We start from the raw sequence: 20,903 nt of genomic DNA, 5'->3' as shown, positions 1-20,903 counted from the left end.
CCAGAAGTTTAGATCAGATAAATGTCAATTATGGTGGAGGCAAAGAAATAACATTTACATATCAATCTTCCTATAATATGTTTATATCAATGCTATTTCTTGCCAGTATAATATCAACTCTTTCCACTGAGAATATACTAATTGTTTCCAGTTATACCTCCTTGTTGTAACTTAAAATTGTGATTACTTTATAATCTGATAATTTTGATGATGTTGATTAGTTGATACCTAAAATCCCATCAGATTTACACAAATTTACTAATAGTTCATGGGAGTATATAGATATAGCAGTTTTGGGCTTGTGACATGCAAAATAGTTACAAACTGTAAAAAAGAATTATTTGAAATGGAGAGAGAAATCTTCCATCCACTGGTTCATGCCCCCAAACCTGTAACAGCTGGAGCTGGGCCAGGCCTAAGCCAGGAGACCGGAACTCAGTGCAGGTCTCCAGGAGGGGGGACCTATATACCTGAGCCAGTACCTGCTGCCCACCGGGGTGCAGGAAGCTGGAGTTGGAAATGAAGGGACTTTGATGTGGGGGTCTCCCTTGGCATCTTAATGGCTACTCCCTATTTTCTGTTCTGTGATTCAGATTTCTGACAGGAGATCAGTGCTGCTTGTGTTGGGAAGTGCAGTGACTCTGCCCTGAAAATCACATGTGAAGGTTGAAATGCTCCCTTACTCCCACTAGAGGGGGATTCCGTGCAAGCTGGATTCACAGTGCAGGCATGGACAGTCCCTCGGTGTTAAATTGAGGACAGTCTCGTTTTTCTGGGGTAAAACTCTCACAGAAATAGAGAAGGGACACTGAGCTACTGTGCTTCTGTTTTGAAATCGTTGCTTTTGGACAAACCGGGAAATTTTGTGAAGTTGCTTTAATTAAATTGGTTTACAAGTGGAACACTCAGGAACTCCAGCACGCCCCTCCCTTGGGGCGAAGGATTAGGAGGGCCGGGTGTGCCTCCCCATTCTTCCACTGCAGGGCCTGCCCAGCGCCCCACCCCTGCTGTCCCCTGAGGATGTCAGTGTCTTTACATAGATTTCTACTAGATTGTTTTTGCTTTGACTTTTTAGAAAACGTTAAAGTATGGAGAACTCACTTTGGAGATGGTTTCTGAGAATTTAAACGTTAATACATTTTTGAAATAATTACACGCATGTTGAAATACCTCACGGGGGGGGTGCATGCTGTACTGAGCGTGATCTCCGTGGAACAGGTGTTCACCACAGCGAAGACTGGCGAGTTTGTGCTTTTCTCTCTAAAACCTTCAGTGTCGATTCCGGGTTGTAATGTGAGCAACAGTTGAGGTTTAGTAACCGACTGTGAACAGCAGGTCTGGGAAATTCAGAAACAGGTGAAATGCAAATAGCTTTTTCCCCTTAGTCTCTAGGTCTGTAAGGAGGCTTACTCCTGAATCCGACCATTAGCTTCAGAGATTGAAATGTGCACGGGAAGGCTGTCAGGGAATCAGGGTGGGCTCCGGCTGCGGGCCATCCCCCCGCCGCCCTAGCCTGGCCGCCCCCGGTGCGGGCTGCAGGTGCTTTGCCCACCTGTGAGCCGAGGCGGTCGGGGAGCCCCACTCCCTTAGCTAAACTAGTTGCGGCTCACGCTCGGCTTCCTTTTCTCTACCTAGTCTGTTTCCTTCCATACTGGATGATGGTCTTACTGAATGAACTCGGGCCTCTCCGCAGCTCTTCCCGCAAGGGAAGAGTGGGTTTTGCTCTGTGGCCAGGTACCCCGCGAGGCCTGCTGTCTTCCACTGAGACGGCTCCAGTGCAGCTAATGCTGCAAACCCTGCAGCTCACGAGGAAGCCAGTGCTGGTCTGATCGCACAGCCCCTCGCCCAGGTCACTCCAGACCCTAAACTTGCCAGCTTTACTCGCTCTTTCCCGTCACGTGTCGGTACTTTGGGGCAAAGCTTTACACTGGTGACTGAGTGGCCATGGTCACTACCTGCGTCTCGTTCCTCGCAGCTGTTTGTGTCCCTGTTCCTGAGCTCGGTGGCTCGGTGCGGCCAGGATCTGCGGGTCTGCACGTGGGAACGAGCTCCGTGCGGGTGCCCACGCCGCCGGGTCTCCGCAGGGCAGGGCACGGCTGCTGGGGCCTGGCCGAGGAGTGGCCTTGTGAAGCTCAGCTCTCCGCTCACCGGTGACGATGAGAGAGCGTGGCCGACACCTGTGGTGCACTTGGAGGGATTGTCAGCACCCAGCACCATGTGGATGCAGACGCACTGGCTGGAAAACCTGCGGCCAGTGCTTGCGTGCACACCGCTCCTCAGGCCCTCGCAGGCCCCCGACCGAGCCCACCGCCGTTTGCCACAGCGTGGGCCCTGGCTCTGTGGCTCCATGCTGGACATCGTCCGTAGTGCCTAAAGTGTTTTTTCCCTTATGATTTCAGGTTGAAGGCCTGGCCTCGGAGGATGCAGCCTTTGGACTCCAGGTGTGTGGGCTGATGGAGTGCACCAGGGCTCCCCTAGGCCGGACACCAGGCTGCTGCCTGGAACCCAGGCCGAGGCTCTAACGCTTCACAAGTTGGCACTTTCCCCGTTCTCTGTGATTATGGGCCCACTGAGTCTTGGTATTTACCTTCTTTATTTGTTGTGGAGGATATATTAAAAACAACAACAAACCAGTGCAGGAAACCAATGTTTCATTTAGTAGTAACTGACTTTGGAATTGAAATTAGCCATGGAGCAAATCTTGCTGAAACGGCCCAGCCAAGTGCCCTCGGAATGCCACATTCAGTTGGTAGCTCCAGCTGTATCTGTCAGTTTCTTTTCTTTTTTTCTTTCCTTTTTTTTTTTTTAAGATTTATTTATTTATTTGAGAGACAGAGAGAGAGGTCTTCAATCCACTGGTTTGCTCCCCAGATGGCCGCAATGGCCGGATCCAGGATCCAGGAGCTTCTTCCGGGTCTCCCTGATGGGTACAAGGGCCCAAGCACTTGCAACATCTTCCACTGTTTTCCTGGATTGGAAATGGAGCAGCCGGGACTCAACTCGGTGCCCGTATGAGATGCGGGCACTGCAGGTGGCGGCACAGTGTCACAGTGCCGGCCCCGTCAGTATGTTCATCTGGCACAGCCAGATTAAAACCCAGGGCCCTCCCTTCAGGAGCTGGCAGTCCTAGGCAGGTGCAGGCCTGTGGATGAATTGCCCTGCACTGGCTATGTCCCCACTGGCCGCCTGCACAGGCTGCAGGGCCTCTGAGGCTCTCAGTGAGGGCTTTCCAGGAGGCCGCTCCATCCCTGGGCTGAGGGTGAGGGTCCTGGTTATGCTGAGGCGAGGAAGGAGAGCTCTGTCATGACCAGTGCCAGAGGAAACAGAGGAGTCAGATGCTCCCTGAGCAGCAAAACCTGACGTCAGAGAGGCTAAAGATAGTTCTATCCTATGAGGTCGGAAAGGGTAAGACAATTTTTTTTAGATTTTACTTATTTGAAAGGCAAAGTACAAAGAGAACGGGGGAGAAAGAGAGAAATTTTCCATCCTCAGGTTCACTCCCCAAATGGCCTCAAAGGCTAGGGCTGGGCTGGACAGGAGCCAGGAGCTTCCTCCGGGTCTCCTGTGTGGGTTCAGGGCCCAAGAACTTGGGCCATCTTCTGTTGCTTTTTCAGGGCCATTAGCAGGGCGCTAGATTGGAAGTAGAACAGCTGGGACTTGAACCGGTGTCCATGTGGGATGCCTGAGTCATGGGCTGCAGTCTTATCTGCTACGCCACAATGCTGGCCCCTAAAGATAATTTTATACCATAGAAAATGGGAAGCTACTGCAAGATTTGAAGCCAGGTAGTTGTCAGATTTGCTAGATGATGTGGGCTTCTTTTTGGAGAGTGGCATAGCCAGCGCTGAGTCCGGGGCTGCTGGATGAACCAGGAGAGAGCGAATGTGGGCCAGAGCAGGCCTAAGGGAAGGAGATCCTCAGGAGGTTCACCTGCGGGCCCAGAGGACCACGGGGTGAGCCGGGCTGGGGGGCGGGCTCGGGGGGAGGCCAGGGAGTGCAGTGCCAGGCCTCAGCAGAGTACACAGCAGATAGTGACGGGGTCTTTAGAGTTGCAGTCTTCTAGACCTGTGGTCTTTACCGCATGACGTGCTTTTTGTTACGTATTTGCTAAGGACTTTTATACCACAGAAGTTACTAGCAGGCGGCATACTGGGATGTCTGACTGCATTCTCCTGCCAAGGTGTGCGGATGGAGTAGGACCATCACTTGGTTTGGAAGCGGGAGTTCGGAAGGATTGTGAGGCTGGTGGAAACTTCAGGGCAGAAGGGTGAGGGCGGTTACTCTTACTGGACTCCTTAGCTTAAAACTGAAAATGGATTATTTGTATTTTTTCCAGTTTTTTCCTACTTTCCATTAAACGCATAATAATAATTGTGTAGTAATGACAGGTGAAATGACATTGTAGTATAGCCAAAATAAAATCTATTCTGAGGTCATAAACTTAACAGGATTTTACATCTTAAATACATGTAAATTAAAAGATAAATGAACACATTATAAATAGTTGATATAACTTGTTTCTAAGTTTAATATGTTTTTAGGGTTCTGTATGCTAAGGAAATTGTTATTTCTGATTTAATAATCCTTACAGTATTTAACATATGGTTATTTCCTGGATTTTTCCATTTTTATTTAATGCCCAGCATGCATGAGGAATCATTGTCGCATGTTTAATAAAGCTGTAGGTTCCATCCTGGCAGACGCGTCTTCCTAGTCCTTGATCCTTACTGAGTGCAGAGCACCTGCGCTCGCCGGCTGCCCCGCTGTGGAGAGACTTTGCATTGTTTCATGGCTAACAAGCAGACTGCTTTTGGAGCCCTAAATTTGGCTTTTAGAAACAACAGTTTGACTTTTTTTCCCAATAGTTCAGTGGTTTCCAAAGTACTAGATGCTTTTCACTTTTGCTGTTCTATATCAGAATGTTTCACAACAATTAAAAATGGAAGATTAGAAATGTCTGTTATCTAGAAGTCAGCAAATATATTCTTAAATTCTAAAAATTGAATTTTTAAAAGGGGTACGTATTCAGCACTAGTCATGTTTTTGAACACATCTATAATTGACTTTTTTTCCCCTACTTTTACAATTACTGGGAAAATACAAGTGTCAGATGAATTGATAATTAGTAACATTGTCTTGGTGAACAATAGAATGCTTCCCAGTCTCCTAGAGTAGTTTTGCTGATCCTTTTAAGTTATAACCTTTAATAAACTTTGACCTTCCTTTACCTGTATTTCCCTTCTTACTTTGCTGCTATTTAATTCTTCATCACCTGTACGCTGTGCCTTTCCTGAAATCTGCAAGCTTGCTGTTGACTTCTGGTGGAAACAGGGATTCATCGTCTCACTCGAGACTCACTTAAACTTGGGACCTGGGGACACAGGCTGTTTTTGTTTGTGAATGTGATGAAGCTGCCATGTAGGGAAACAGGTTCGTAGTCATGGGAAGCTACAGTGACTCTGGGAGCAGAAGTGAGGTTAATTTTTAAGCTACTCAAGTGAGAAGTATCCATGTACTTTCTTCTACTTCTTGAATATTAATTTCATATAAATACTGATTCATTGTTTTATTAGGCTTATCTCAGTTCTGGGTAACTTCAACTTAGAGATGTTAATGACTAGTTCATAGTGTGTTAAGCACACTCACTGTTTTCCAGTGGTTCTACTTTTTTCTTATGAGTTACCTGTACTTGTCTTTTCATCTTCTTTCCCCAGTAACTGTTAGTATCTGAGGCACCTATAAAAGAATCTAAGCTAAAGTATCTAGAGTAAGATTTTGAAGTATGACCTCACTTTGTTTACTCTTATGTCTTGCTTTTTATCTGTGTGGGTAGCTTACAGGAAAATAACCTCCAAGTTCAAACTGACCTTCCAACGCCCAAGCCCCACCCCACAGTCTGCTAAATATTCTGTGCTCTTCCACTTGCTATTGGGTAAAACCCTCTCCTTTCCTCCTGCTGTGTTTCCAAGTCTCGCTCCCCCAGCAGAGGTCCTAGCCTGGGAGGTCTTTCAGGAATTCAGCTGACCCCAGACCCCTCTCTGGGCCCAATAGCACCTGCTGCCCATATAACACATGTGGAGCCGCTTCTGCCAACTGCTCCTTGTTTTTTTGTGTGTATAGGAGACATTTTTTCCCCAACAAGGTTGTATGCTTAAAGACTCCATTTTATTCATCCTTTTATATCCATATTGACTTACAAATGGCTAACAATGAGGTTTTTTTTTAAAGATTACTTTTTTTAAAATTTATTTTCTTTATTTGAAAGAGTTATAGAAAGAGGTAGAGAGAGAGAGAAAGATAGAGAGAGGTATTCCATCTGCTGGTTCACTCCCCAAATGGCCACAATGAACGGAGCTGAAGCAGTCTGAAGCTGGGAGCCAGGAGCTTCATCTGATTTCCCATGTGGGTGCTAGGGGCCAAGGACTTGGGCCATCCTCTGCTGCTTCCCAGGCACATCAGCAGGGAGCTCGATTGGAAGTGGAGCAGCCAGGACTTGAACCCGTGCCCATATGGAATGGCAGCACTACAGGCCAGGGCTTTAACTCGCTGAGCCACAGTGCCGGCCCCTAACAGTAAGTTTTGATGATAGTGTAACTATTGTGATTGCTATGAGCAACACACACACACACAAATGGTGACCCTAACATAGTGCTGTATTCTCTGGAAATTTTTCTCAGCCGTTCTTTCATTGTCTGAGTCAGTGTGTAAGCTTGGCATTTTATGGTGAGGCTCTGTAGAGCCCCCTGAAGGAAGACATGCTTGTTGGTAAACTTGCGGAAGCTGCTGATTGGGTATAGTTGACACTGCAAAGTGGTTGGCCCCAATCTATGTTGCTTAACTTGAATATGTGTGTTAATCAGACTGTGCAGTTACACTCTTTGACTTTATTCTTTTCCATTCAAACATCTGTGGGATATACGTGTTCTGAGTCTGGTTCGGAGAATGCTCTGGTAACGGATGCCTTTGCTTCCATCAACCTTACATTCTGGATACAACTTTTGGAATGATTTTATGCCAGGGAGAACTATAAAAGATACACAAATTTTGGACTGAATTGTATGTTCTTCTGTAATATAATTGACTTAATTGAATATTTGTTATATTCTACAAAAAGGAATAGGATTCCAATTTTTGACATAAAAATTATAATAAAGGGACTAGTCATCTGTAAATGTAATCTCAAATATGATAATGTTTGTTTTTTAAAATAAGATTATTTATTTATTTATTTTTGAGAGACAGACATACAGACGAGAGCTCCTGTCTGTCCTCTGGTTCACTTCCCAAATGCCCACAATTACTAGAGCTGGGCCAGGCGGAGCTGGGAGCCAGGAACTCATTTTGGAACCCAGACACTTGAGGCATTGTTTGCAGTCCCCCAGGGTCCGCGTTAGCAGGAAGCGGGAGCCTGGGCTGGACCTCACGCTCTCTGATGTGGGGCACTGAGTATCGTAACCAGTACCTGCTCCAAATAATTGTCCAAAATTGTATATTCTCGGAATCTTATTTTGCAGTGACTTAATTCACATTTGGGCTTATTCTTACATTCTGACATCTGCCTAATTGTTAAAATCATCCATATTTTACCCTCTTCATATAAAAAGTTATGATGCATAATATTTGACATTGTAGCCAAGGAAGAAATAGGGCAGAGCAATGACAGCCGTCTCTGAGTGGGCCCCTTAGCTCGGTGACCGGACGAGTGGCCTAGTAAAAGTGGGAGGTTCACCTTCTCTTTTTGTCTCACTGACCCCATCTCAGAGGACACTAGCTTGAACTGTGTTAAAAGTCCCCCTTTTTTTTAAAGTCGCTTCTGAATTTTAAGTGTTATCCAGATTTTTAATCAGTTCTTAGTTCTTGCTGCACATTTTGGTCACCTGCTGTCCCCTGTGGTAGTTAGCAGGTGTGTGTCTGTGTGTGTGTCTGTGTGGCTATTTAAATTTAAATGAATTGGGCTGGTGCTGTAGCATGGCAGGTAAAGCCGCTGCCTGTAGCACCAGCATCCTATATGGGCCCTGGTTCTTAAATCTTTAAAAAACATTTTTTAAATGAATCAAGACTAAATTAAACTAGAAATCATTTCGGGGCTGGAGCCGTGGCTCACTTGGTTAATCTGCCGCCTGTGGCACCAGCATCCCATATGGGCGCGCCTCTTCCAGTCCAGCTCTCTGCTGTGGCCCAGGAGCGCAGTGGAGGATGGTACAAGTGCTTGGGCCCCTGCAGCCGCATGGGAGAGCAGGAGGAGGCACCTGGCTCCTGGCTTCAGATCGGTGCAGCGTGACGGCTGTAGCGGCCATTTGGGAGGTGAACCAATGGAAGGAAGACCTTTCTCTCTGTCTCTCTCACTGTCTAACTCTGCCTGTGAAATTAAAAAAAAAAAAAACAACACTAAAAATCATTTCTTCAGTTTCTTCAGTTGCATTGGCAGTGTGTCAACAGCTCTGTGTCTCTGGGGCTTCCTCATGGCACAGTACACACAAAGGACATTCCCACTTCATGAGGAGTTCTGCTAGCCAATGAAGGTGCCAGGTATTTTCAAAACTTTTTTATCTCTTTATTTTTATGATTTGTTTAATCAGTAACAAGGCTGGGACAAAAACCCTCAAAAGACCTGATTTGTAATTTTATTTGCCCTGTCTGACTTGCTCAAGATAAAAAAAAAAAATGCCTTTGCAAGGGTGGAATAGTTTGCTTGTTTTCACAATAAACTGTGAGCTCAAAAGGATGGACTCGCCATTCCTTTGCTGTTCTCATGACAAGATTGGAGGCTCCCAAAGAATGGGGCAGGCACTTTTGACCCTGCTAAAGTTAACTTTTGGGGGAAGCAAGCATTCTACCGCATCAGTTTCCACTGGGTCCAGCCTGACTGCTTAGGAACCTGTCTGACTCCTCACAGGAACACATTTTAGCAGATCACGTTTCATAGAACAGCCGTTCTCTTCACTGATTAGGAAACTAAGGACTAGGGCAGCTATCTGGCCTACTGACTGTATACCCGCATCCCACATTGCAGTTCCTGGATTCACATCCACCTCTGGCTCCTCGTTTAAACTTCATGCTCAGACCAACCTTTGGGGCAGCACTGATGATTCCAGTAGTTTCTCTGCCACCCACATGGAAGACCTGGGCAGAATTCCTAGCTCCCAGGTTCTGTCGCAGGCAAACCTCAGCCATTGCAGGCATTTAGGGAGTGATCCAGCAGAGGGGGGACCACTTTGACTCATCTTGGTCTCTGTCTCTCAAATGTTATAAAAAAGATAAAAAAAAATGTTACAAAAAAGAAAATCTTAACACAATAGGGGACTGCAGAAGGAATGGAGAACAGAAAGCAGGTGCCCTTCTCACGAGGAGCTGTAAAGCAGAGAGCGTCTGCCGGTGACGGAGCATAGACCCCGGATTCCCCATCCCATTATAGGAGCAGAAAGGTTTAAACAGAGTTATGGAGTTGAGCATCCTCCTAGTGGTGACACTTTGTTCATTGATTTGCCTGGGGTTTTGATGGGCATCAAAATATATATGGTGTTTCAGATTTGGAATGTTTAGCAAACTAAGATTCGATTCTTGGGGAAAGCATCATGGCACAGCAGGTTAAGCTGCTGCTTGGGATCCCTGCGTGCCTATCAGAGTGCAGTTTGAGTTCTGGTTCCTCAGTTTACAATCTAGCTTCCTGCTCATGTGCTGGAAAAGGTAGCGAGTGAGGGTCCAGTACTGAGTCACTGCCATCCACACTGAAGACATGGGTGGAGGTACTGGCCTTGGGTTCCTGGCTTTAGCCTGGCTCAGCCCTGAGTGTTAATGGCACTTGGAGAGTAAACAAGTGGATGTAAGATTCCTGTGTTGTCCCCAACCCTCTGTGTGTGTGCGCACACATGTGTGCATGTCTGTCTACTTGCCTCCTTCCCTGTCACTCTGCCTTTCAAGTAAATAAATAAATCTTTGGGGAAAGTGTTTTTTTTTTTTTTTTTTTTTAAGGATTTGTTTATTTACTTGAAAGGCAGAGTTACAGACTAGAGAGAGAGAGAGAAAGTCTTCTGTCCTCTGGTTCACTCCCCAAATGGTCACAATGGCTGGAGGCGGGCTGATCTGAAGCCAGGAGCCAGGAGCTTCTCCTGGGTCTGCTATATGGGAGCAGGGGCCCAAGCAGTTGGGCCATCTTGTACTGCATTTCCAGGCCATCAGTAGGGAGATGGATGGGAAATGAGCATCCTGGACTCGAACTGGTGTCCCCATGGGATGCCAGCACTGCAGGCTGATACTTAATCTACTGTGGGGAGCAACCCGGACTGGACTGAGTTACTGGAATTAAGACTTATTCTATGCATCTGCTCTCCCACAATATGGCGCTGGGAGAGGAGAAAACAGCTTCTACGCAGCTGCCTCTTGCCAACTTGAGTGATGACCTCCAGGAGCTGACCCTGCTCCTGATTGGAGGAGAGCAGCGTACTCGGTGTGTGGGCAGCCGAGTTGGGATTGGCGGAGGAGGACCATAAAGGAGGAGAGAGACGGCATGCACCAGGAACATCTAAGGGGAACATCTACCTGAGGAACACCTGTGCAGCCCCCGAGAGAGCCGGCCGGCGGTGTGCCGCTCCCCCGCGGAAGTGGGGAATGTGGCAGGGGGAACCGCCCTTCCACGGAGGTGGAAGGATCGGCAGCCAACCCGGGAAGAACCAGCAGCAAACCCGGGGAGGGCCGAGCAGACAGAAGAACAGCGCAGGGTCCTGTGTCGCTCCTCCACGAAGACGGGGAGCAACAATCTACGGTGCCACTACACTGGCCCCAATAGTAATTTTATCAGTACAACCACATGAAGGCATATGCTAATCTATTTACATAGGTTTTTTGTTTGTTTTTTGTAAAGTTGCATTTACTCTGGTTCTCAGGAATTGAGAACTGGGTATGAATAGAACTTAAGTGGCAGTATATTTAAAGTAACAATGTCTTGAAAAGAAACCAGCATAGATTTCCTTTTGGAGGTCATAATCTTATGAACTCATATTACTTTTCATAAAATGAAGGATTTGTTTTTGCATTTTTTTTTATTTGACAGAGTTATAGACAGAGAGAGGTTCGCTCTCCAAATGGTCTCCATGGCAGGCACTGCGCCGATCCGAAGCCAGGAGCTAGGTGCTTCCTCCTGGTCTCCCATGCAGGTGCAGGGCCCCAGCACTTGGGCCATCCTCCACTGCCCTCCCGGGCCACAGCAGAGAGCTAGACTGCAAGAGGAGCAGCCGGGACTAGAACCAGCGTCCATATGGGATGCTGGCGCCACAGGCAGAGGATTAACCAAGTGAGCCACGGCGCTGGCCCCTGTTTTTGCATTTTTTAATTCTTTATTTGTTAGAAAATTTTGGAAAATAGGAAAGCAATATATTATTTATTCATTTATTGATTGATTAAAATTATGGATGTGCATTGGCTAGAAAATGTGTTCTTTCCCCATTAAAGAAAGGCCCAGGAGGAAGAAGCAGCACAGCCCCGCACAGGCCGTGGTTTGGGATCCATGTGGAGTTGTTCTCTTCTTTTGTTAGAGAATTTCCCAGCTTCTGCTTCTGCCATCTGCTGGTGGTTCAGTCACTTTCATAAGGCTTTAAAACAAATTTGCCTTATTCATATTAGAAAAGTTTTTTTGGAAAGTATTTATACTATATTTATATTCAGTATTTCAATGCTCTTTTGCACTTGTTAGGTTTAATTATCTTTTTAAAGGATAGTTTAACTTCCCTTTTGCCTGTATCTTGGAGGAGCACCTGGATCTAAATCTTGAAAAGGACTGTGAGGGCCAACCATGTGCAGATAAGCTGTGTAGAGGCAAACTCACTGAGAAAGGTCTGGAGCAGCCTGGGGAGCAGGTGCTGGAGAGCGGTGAGGCTGTTCACTGACTTGTGGACTTGCATTAAGTACCGGTTAGGAATTTTTCCTGCTATTTCAGAATTCTCGTTACTTGCCTGCTCGTTGAACAGACCTGTATTTCACTTGGGTTCTAGGGTGAATTTGGGGAGTTGATGTTTAGGTATCAGTAGAGTTCTCCCAGTGCCCAAGTTCTGCAGGTCTGATTGGAACCGTCCCTGCATTCCTTGGGTCAGACACGCAGGGATCTCCCTTTATTATTCCCCTGACTTCTTCCTGCTGGTATTTACTCATCTAAGATCTTTTCATTGCGTTGGGGAAACGTGGAAACCCATTGAATAAAGCCAGGCAAAATATTAAGAGATAAAACAGGAATTTTTCTTTTTGTCCCTTTTGTTCCCTTTCCAAGTTCACTTCAGAGCTGCTCGGACTAGTTCTAGAGCCACGCTCTGTTACTTCCCATCATTTCTCAAAGAGGAAAAATAACCCAAAAGGTTAATCGACTCTGTTTTTCACAAGAATGAAGGCAGAGACACTGTGATGCATTTTAGGCCCTGTCTAGTGGCAAAGAACAAGAACCCGAATTTCCATTTCCCAGGGTGGTGCTCTTTAAAACCAAACAAACAAACAAATAAAAGATCTATTTGTTTATTTGAAAGGCAGAGTTGCAGAGGCAGAGAGAGGTTGGCAGGGTGGGCAGTCGTCCTCCGCTGGTTCACTCCCCACATGGCTGCAATGGCTGGAGCTGGGCTAATCCAAAGCCAGAAATGTGGAGCTTCTTCCAGGTCTCCCAGGTGGGTGCTGAGGTCCAAGCACTTGGGCCATCGTCTACTGCTTTCCCAGGTCATAGCAGGGAGCTGGATCAGAAGTAGAGCAGCCAGAATTCGAACTGGCACCCATATGGGATGCCAGCACTGCAGGTGGCAGCTTTACCTGCTGCACCACAGCAAAATTATAGCAATGTTTATTATTAGTCCTCTCAAGTTCAGGAACTTCATAGTAGATTATTGAATCTCTTTTTTTTTTTTTTTTTTTTTTTGGACAGGCAGAGTTAGAGAGAGACAGAGAGAAAGGTCTTCCTTCCGTTGGTTCACCTCCCCAAATGGCTGCCACAGCTGAAGCCAGGAGCCAGGTGCTTCCTCCTGGTCTCCCATGCAGGTGCAGGGCCCCAGCACTTGGGCCATCCTCCACTGCCCTCCCGGCCCAAGCAGAGAGCTGGCCTGGAAGAGGAGCAACCGGGACAGGACCGGCACCCCAACTGGGACTAGAACCGGAGTACCAGTGCCACAGGTGGAGGATTAGCCTAGTGAGCCGCGGTGCTGGCCTAGATCGAATCTTTGCAGTTTGAACCATTGTTTTTACAGCTTAGGATTGGCATTGTGGTGCAGCAGGTTAACCACCTCTTGGGACACCTGCATCCCACATCGGAGTGTCCATTTGAGCACAGACTATTACTCTGCTTCCCATTCAGCTTCCTGCTAGTGAGCACCTTGGGAGACAGCAGGTGATGGCTCAAAGGCGTGAGTCTCCCACATGGAAGACCCTGATGGGGTTCAGCCTCCTGACTTCAGCCTAGCCCAGCCCTATCTGCTGTGGCCATTTGAGGGGTGAACCAGCAGATGGAAAGTCTGTCTGTCTGTCTGTCTGTCTGTCTCTCTCTCTCTCTCCCCATCTCTCTGCCTTTCAAGTAGATATAAATGCATAAATATATTTTTAGAAGTGTTTTTTTTTTTAAAGAATGGTCTAATGTGGGCAGTTTCATGTGGTTCAACCCAGTATTAGGATTTTCTTACATCATCTTAGATCTATATTTTTCCTGGTTAGAATGGATATGTGCACACTTTCTGAAGTATTAGGAAATCAGGAGGTGTTTATGGGGTTTAACTGGCTGACAGTACCCAATGTGCTGCATAGGGCAATAAGAAATTTATGGTATTTCCAGGACATACTGTGATATTTTATGAAAAGTCAGAAATAAGTCTTTTTTAAAAAAAGTATTTATTATTTATTTGAAAGGCATAGTGATGGAGGGAGAAGGCAAGACAGTGGGGGGGAAAGTAGCCGGTCAGGCCTAAAGCCAGGAGCCAGGAACTGCATCCAGGTCTCCCATGTGGGTGCAGGGGCCCAAGACCTGGAGCCATCTTCTGCTGCCTTCCCAGGCACATTAGCAGGGAGCTGGATCAGAAGCAGAGTAACCAGGACTCCAACCAGTGCTCATATGGGATGCCATTGTCACAAGTGGCAACTTGACACCCCCCACTCCGTGCCACAGCGCTGGCCCCAGAAATAGATCTTGACCACGCATAATAGAGGCTCCATTTCTTCTGGACCAGATCTGCAGTCGGGTGAGGCAGATGGCAGTTTCTGGGCAGAGTCATGGGCTGTGTGGCATCTGTCCCGAGGTCTGTGAGACACTGTACAGAAATGTTTGCCTCTCCTTAGTGGTATTGCATTGAGTGCCATGTGAATGGAAGGGACCATGGTGAGTACAGTTCACGCGTGCTTTTGTCACTGTGATTGCTTTTATGAGAGGATTTAGGAATTAAACGCGGCCTCCCGTGCCGTGAAGTCTCGAGCAGTCTTCGCAAGGGAGCAAGGGGTTGCGCTGGCAGCAGAGCTTCTTCACTTACATAATTTGGAGTTTGATTGATCTGGTTTTCTCTGGGGACAGTATTTTGGCACTATTTTTTGAGGACTTAATTTTGCAGTAATAAAAAATGCATATATTCTGCTATCCCCACCCTCAAACACTTGTTCAGCTGGGATGTACTTGTATAATTAAAGGCATTGTTTCTGGGCTTGCCCGTAAAATTCCTTAGCGTGGAGTCACTGTGATCCTATTAATAATCATCAAGCTACCTAGGATTTTGTTAAGAGGAAGCAAAGAAAGCAGCACGGAGGAGATGTGGCTGATTGTGAATGTGTGTGTCTTAGATACTCTCCCATGCCAAGTGTGAAAACCAGTTCTGTTTCTTTCGATGGTGAAAGCCTGCCTCCTCCCCTCCTCCTGCCTTGAATTTGCCTTCTTCCCAAGCCATGTCAGTTTTTGCAAGTCGGTAGAGAATGTCAAAGTGGTTGGTGCTGAAAGAGCCTGTATGTTGGAAGATGCTTGAAGCCAAGGAGAGCTTTTATGTGAATTAAAGAATATATTAGGGGATGATTTTTCAGTTCAGATTTGTAAAAACAAAAACAACCTGTTGGATTAATAGTTAATATAACAGATGTATCACTGATAAATACTAGTAAAAATATTCCCAAATAAACAATAAAATTACCATTTTACAACTGAAGTAATGTATCCTGTGGGTACATTTGCAAAGATATGCCAATAAAGATACATGCAGAGTTCTTGATGTGGTAATGCAAATAAAACATTCTTATTGTAACTTAAAACAGCAAGTTTGGAGGCAAGACTAGAAACTGTTTTATCTGAATTCCACTTTACTCTGGTATCTTAATAGTTGGCTTTTTGATATTATTACCTTGGTGTCCATCAAAGAACTGAATTGTCTGATAGAACTGTGGTTAAAAAGTCTCACATATTCTACATAATAATGATTATAAATACCACATCTTGTTTGTTTTGTTGCCATAATAGCCTGTTCTCATACGTCCCTGAATTCTCTTGGTGTCTTGATTGTTGCTGAATTGCTAAATGGAGAATTTTGCCATGTATAATTAAATCATTCGTGCGGACCAAGCATCCATAGTGTGCCGCGTGTGTGTCCCAGGGTGCAGGTCACCAGGACGTCCACCTTAATTCGCTGCTCACTGTGGCCAGCCAGGCCACTCTGCATGTGCTGCTGCTGGGCGCAGGCCAAGGGCGGTGAAGCCTTCTCTACTCTGGGCAGTGTTCTGCTGGCTGTGGATAGGAGTGATGAAGGTGAGCCAGGCAAGGGAAAGGCAGGAACAGGAAGTGGCACGCGGGCTCTGCGTGGCGGAGTCTGTTGAATCCCATAGAACCTGCCTTTCTCTAGCTACCCGTGTGGCTGAAGGCACTGAAGTGGTCCCGAGAAGCCGGGCGCGTTTCCCTGAGAAACGCCTCTTCCTCCTACCCCTCTGCAAATTGCATGTTCATTTCAGAAGGAAGGACTTCTGTTGGTAGCTCATGGAGGGAGCGGGAGGGGGAGGAGTGGAGCAGCAAATGCTTGCACAGTGTTTCAAACAAGAATTGAACACAGACTTAGGTGAGATGGTAAAATGGCAAATTTGATGAAGTGATATGTATTCAAGAGTAATCTCAAAGCGTTTTGAAAATTTCTTGTATCTTAGCTTTGTAACATTTTTCTTCCAAGTTTCTCTTATTTCTATTCTTGTCTCATGTAAGTTTTAATTTTCTTATAAAAGTAGAAGCTCTTTTTTCAATCATCTTAACGTGATAACTTGTACTTCATATCATCATAACTTTTAAAAGATTAGTGAATATTACTAAAGTATACAAATAATAGTAGGTATTCAATTTAAAGAATATTACTTCTGGTAAATTTGTAATTTGGGAAGAAGCTGTGAAATCCTGACTTTTAAAATAGAGAAGGCATTTCTTTTTCTTGTAGACACCTACACGCTTCAATTTTGATAATAAATAAGTAACCTTTATAAAAATTCAGTATTTGGATATCAGCCATGAAATAGCGAAATGGCTTCTTTTGTTTTCAGATCGACAGTGGAAACTTTTATGATGTGCAGCTTAACAGCCTGTGCAAACATCACACGCACAAGCACTAACAGACGCATGTATGTGCGTGCCCTGTAGTAAATATTTCCCATTCGTACGTGTGTGCGTTCTTTTCTTTGACGTAGCATGTGCAGAGTTGACCTCCCTAAAGGATAAGTTCTAGAAGGAAGGAAATGGAGATGTGCCAGGCTTGTTGGCTAGAGTCATGGACAAGAGCAAGGCCTGTCTGAACTGCCACTCAGTTTTTATTCTGCGCGTTTGCAGGGCTGGTGATTAGAGTGGCTTTCGCCCAATTATGCTGTGATTATTCTGCTGCACTGTAATTGACTGGGGAGATATGCTAATACCTGTCATTTGGGATGATAAAAGATGAGCGGGGGACGCAGTGCATTATTTAGCTGGCTGTGTGATAGATGAGGGATGCGCAGAGTGCCTTAATTGCTGAGAAGAGAGGTTAAGCTGAACGAACGGATGAATTAGAAATGAGTTTTTTTATGGCTCGTGGAAAAGTGAAATAAAGGAAAATGTGCCTTAAACTAAAGCAGCAGATAGAACAGAGCAGAATGAAACCAGATCTTCCAGGCAGCTTGCTCCATCAGCTGAAGTGCTAACGAGAAATGCAGTTTAGCATTCAGTAAATAATAATTGGAATGAGAATTTACAATAGATTCTCATATTAAGCCAAAAAGAATAAAAAAATCGTTTTTATTTTAGATGACAATATTTGTGATTTGTAACCTGTTAAAATCACAGTGCATTTTAATTTATACTGAGTTATAATATGTAACAGCTCTGAGTTTCATACTTTCTGTCTTTGGAGTGTCGGCCTAGAGGTATCTAGACTGCTTGTGCCTACGAGGCTTTCAATCAATGCAGGCAGAGGAAGGCAATGACCATAACAACAAAAATGAAAACAGCTTACACCACCAAGAGACTGTAATAGTGAGTGAGAGTGTACAGACAATTCTTTAGGGTCAGGATTGGGCACTAGGATTTCTCTGGATGAAAATTACAGAATTTTTGTACTGTTTTGCTTTGTCATTTCCGTGTATGGTATTGCATCCAGGTCTCACAGAAGTATTTAAAATACTCTGTTGCAGTCTGCATGGTAATATCTATGATTTGATGTTTCTCTCTCTATTTTGGTTTGCCAAGAGTAGGTGATTGTTTTGAAAATGCAGTCAGAACAGTGGTTTGCAGAAAGGACTGTGAAAAGCAGAGGATTCAGGCCTTGTGTGTGTTGCCAGCTTCCAGCCACGTCACAGTCAGTTTTCCAAATAATGATGTAGGAAAACGTTGTCCCCAGCTGGGCTGTTTTGTCTTGGAGATGAAGCCGTGGAAATACAGGTTGTGTAGTTTTTTTAAGATGAAGAAAATGACCCTCATAGATGGTTGAATTATCTCCAGACAGTCAAGCTTCTCAGAGCCTTTGTGACTCATCTGGTATAGCAGAATTGATCAGGGAACAGCTTTCAGCCAAGTTATTGATTGGTAATGGATCTGTCTAGAACCACGCATGCCTGTTGGACTACACATCAGCAGTGGACAGATGCCGCACTCCGCTACTCAAACAGCTGATCACGCCCCCCAGTGTAACTAGCACCGTTTCTGTGCATTCCTTCTGAAACAGTGAGGTCTCCCTCCAAAGAGTTTCACTCCAGGTCCTTCCTGGGTTTCCAGGGTCGACTCTGCAGCTGAGCAGCTCAGATGCGGCGATCTGAAGGCTGCGTCCACTGAGCATCTTGAGAGAGAGTTCATAAAGGAGAGCAGGAGGCAGTCAGCTTCAAAAAATTCAAGATTAACTGGACACAGCTAAGACAAACACGGCTACCCACGTCAAACCACAGCTCCAGGGAGTAGCCTTTACCAGCTTGTGTTACACCAGTTTAGAATCCATGTTTTCAAATGCAAGCTAGTGTTTTAGTGGAGTGGAAGAGAGCAGTAACTAACACTTTGCAGTGCCACCTTGCCTGGCTTTTCCTGTCAATAATCTAAAGAGAATAACACGCAAGCCTCTTTACTTTGGAACGTCATATACATACACACACACACACACACACACACACACACCAGCAGTTTTTTGTTTTCTTTCCTGCTAGGTAGTTATTCAGTCCTGCAACATTGTGCCAAGTCTTGGCTATATTACCACGTCTGTGTGAAAATGATTCCTTATTCAAGGTCCTTCGTCAAAAGATCTTTGCTTTGGTTTATGCGGTCGAGGGAAAAATCACGTCTTTGGCTTTGTGTTGTTCATGCGATGCAATAGGTCTCGTTGTAACTTTGATTTATGATAACATGAAATTGTTCTTATACACAGTTGGGTAGCCGGGAATGTGTGATGTCATCATTCTTTGCCTTAGATTCAGCTTTTCCCCTTGGTAATGCTGCCTTCTAGAATTTTGACTTGTCACATGAGGCAGCATTAAAACTAACTTCCTTAAATTTCCTTAGCATCCTTTAGTGTCCTGGCCATTCACCCAATAAAAAGTTGATTTTTAAAAATAGGGGTGATTTAAATTTTGAGAAAATAATTTGATCATGTTCTTTTATAATAAAAATGTGTTTCATAGGTTTTATAGCTCTGGGCACCTGAGAATGATCAAATCTTTGAGGAGGGTGGGACTTGGGCTTCTGCGAGGCCAGCTGACCAGTGGGGATTTGTTCTCCACTGCCTGTGAAAGTGGTTTTTGAAAAAAAAAGTTTTATTTATTTGAAAGCCAGAGTGTGACATAGAGGGAGATTCAGAGAGAGAGAGAGAGATCTTCCATCTTACTGGTTCACTCCCCAAATGGCCACAATAACCGGGGCTGGCCAGGCTTAAGGCAGGATCCTAGAACTCCATCTGGGTCTCCCACGTGGGCGACAGGGCCCCACGTACTTGCCACTTCAGCTGCTCCCCTGTCCCTGCCCCCATGGAGGTAAATCTTACCTAATGAGCAACTATGGGCAACAGGGTTGGGCAAATTGAGCTGTGAAAAGGGCAAAGACAGCCTAAGCCTTCGTGTCTGTTGTCACCAGTAAAAGGTAGTGGATGGTCAAGTTGTTTAAAGCATTTAAGAATGATACAGGTACTACCCATTTCACTTTAGCTCAGACATCTGGAGGTACACCGTGTGATACTACACATCTCACTTTTTTTTATTTTTTTTATTTTTTTATTTTTTGACAGGCAGAGTGGACAGTGAGAGAGAGAGAAAGGTCTTCCTTTGCCGTTGGTTCACCCTCCAATGGCCGCCGCAGCCGGCGCGCTGCGGCCAGCGCACCACACTGATCCGATGGCAGGAGCCAGGAGCCAGGTGCTTTTCCTGGTCTCCCATGGGGTACAGGGCCCAAGCACCTGGGCCATCCTCCACTGCACTCCCTGGCCACAGCAGAGAGCTGGCCTGGAAGAGGGGCAACCAGGACAGAATCTGGCGCCCCGACCGGGACTAGAACCCTGTGTGCCGGCGCCGCTAGGCGGAGGATTAGCCTAGTGAGCCGCGGCGCCGGCCCTACACATCTCACTTTAGCACAGACATCTGGAGGTGCACCGTGTGGTTGCCTCCCGGCTGCCCTTTTGCTCCCTGAATTCTACAGCACTGTTTCAGCAGTTCATTTGCCGGCACTCAGTGGCCCTCTTTTCACGTGGATGAGTACCTGGCTTCATGTTTTATGCAGCTGTGTGGAGGAACATGGAGCTTAACTGCTTTGGGGGATCAGGGCTGTGGGGAGGCTGCACGGAGGACTTGCTAGAGAGGGGACTGTGGCGACTGAGGCCACTGTGCACAGGAGACCACTGGCCTTGCTGCACTGTCTCTGCCTGCTCCAGCCAGTGTGTTTCCTTTGCGATCACACATAATTACCTTTCCTTCTGCATCTAGCAGGTCTTCTGTAATGTGCCGCCGTCAAAATGACATTGGTGAGTACTCTGTTAACTAAGAGTAATCATTACTTCACTATCTTATTTAGTGGTTTTGATTGTTCTTCTTGCCAGGAAAGAACTATTTTTTTTTGTCTTTGTCATTTAAATTCACCTGTAGAACTTGCACAAGTATCCATTAGAATAGCTACTCAAGTTTTGCTTTAACAAGAAAACATAGGGGCCAGCGCTTTGGCGCAGTGAGTTAAGCTGCTGCCTCCAGTGCCAGCACCCCATAAGGGTATGTTTCCCAGCTGCTCTGCTTCTAGTCTAGCTCCCTGCTAATGCACCTGGGAAGGCAGCAGAGTTTGGCCCAAGTGCTCCGGCCCCTGCACCCACATTGGAGACCTGGATGAAGTTCCTGGGTTCAGCTGCCCCAGCCCTGGCCTTTGTGGCCATCTGGGGAATGAACCAGTGGATGAAACATTCTCTGTCTCTCCTTCTCTGTAACTCTGCCTTTAAAATAAATAAATAAATTCT

The 20,903-nt window shown here is 45.8% G+C and overlaps 1 protein-coding gene across 21 annotated transcripts in view; it reads left to right on the top strand.

The window, feature by feature from the left end:
• Positions 1–20,903, top strand: part of ARID1B (AT-rich interaction domain 1B) — a 449,775-nt gene that overhangs the window by 271,772 nt on the left and 157,100 nt on the right. For 14 of the 21 annotated variants that reach the window (XM_051855222.2, XM_051855220.2, XM_051855226.2 and 11 more), the window contains one exon: positions 2,400–2,441. The exons of the other annotated variants lie outside the window; for them this stretch is intronic. In XM_051855222.2, coding sequence (XP_051711182.2) covers positions 2,400–2,441 — 42 coding nt within the window. The remainder of the gene's footprint in view (positions 1–2,399; positions 2,442–20,903) is intronic. 21 annotated transcript variants of the gene reach the window in all.

This window comes from Oryctolagus cuniculus, chromosome 5 (assembly GCF_964237555.1).
Source record: "Oryctolagus cuniculus chromosome 5, mOryCun1.1, whole genome shotgun sequence".
Classification (NCBI taxonomy): Eukaryota; Metazoa; Chordata; class Mammalia; order Lagomorpha; family Leporidae; genus Oryctolagus; species Oryctolagus cuniculus.
Note: the sequence above shows the minus strand (reverse complement) of the source record. Positions and strands in the feature narration are given on the sequence as shown.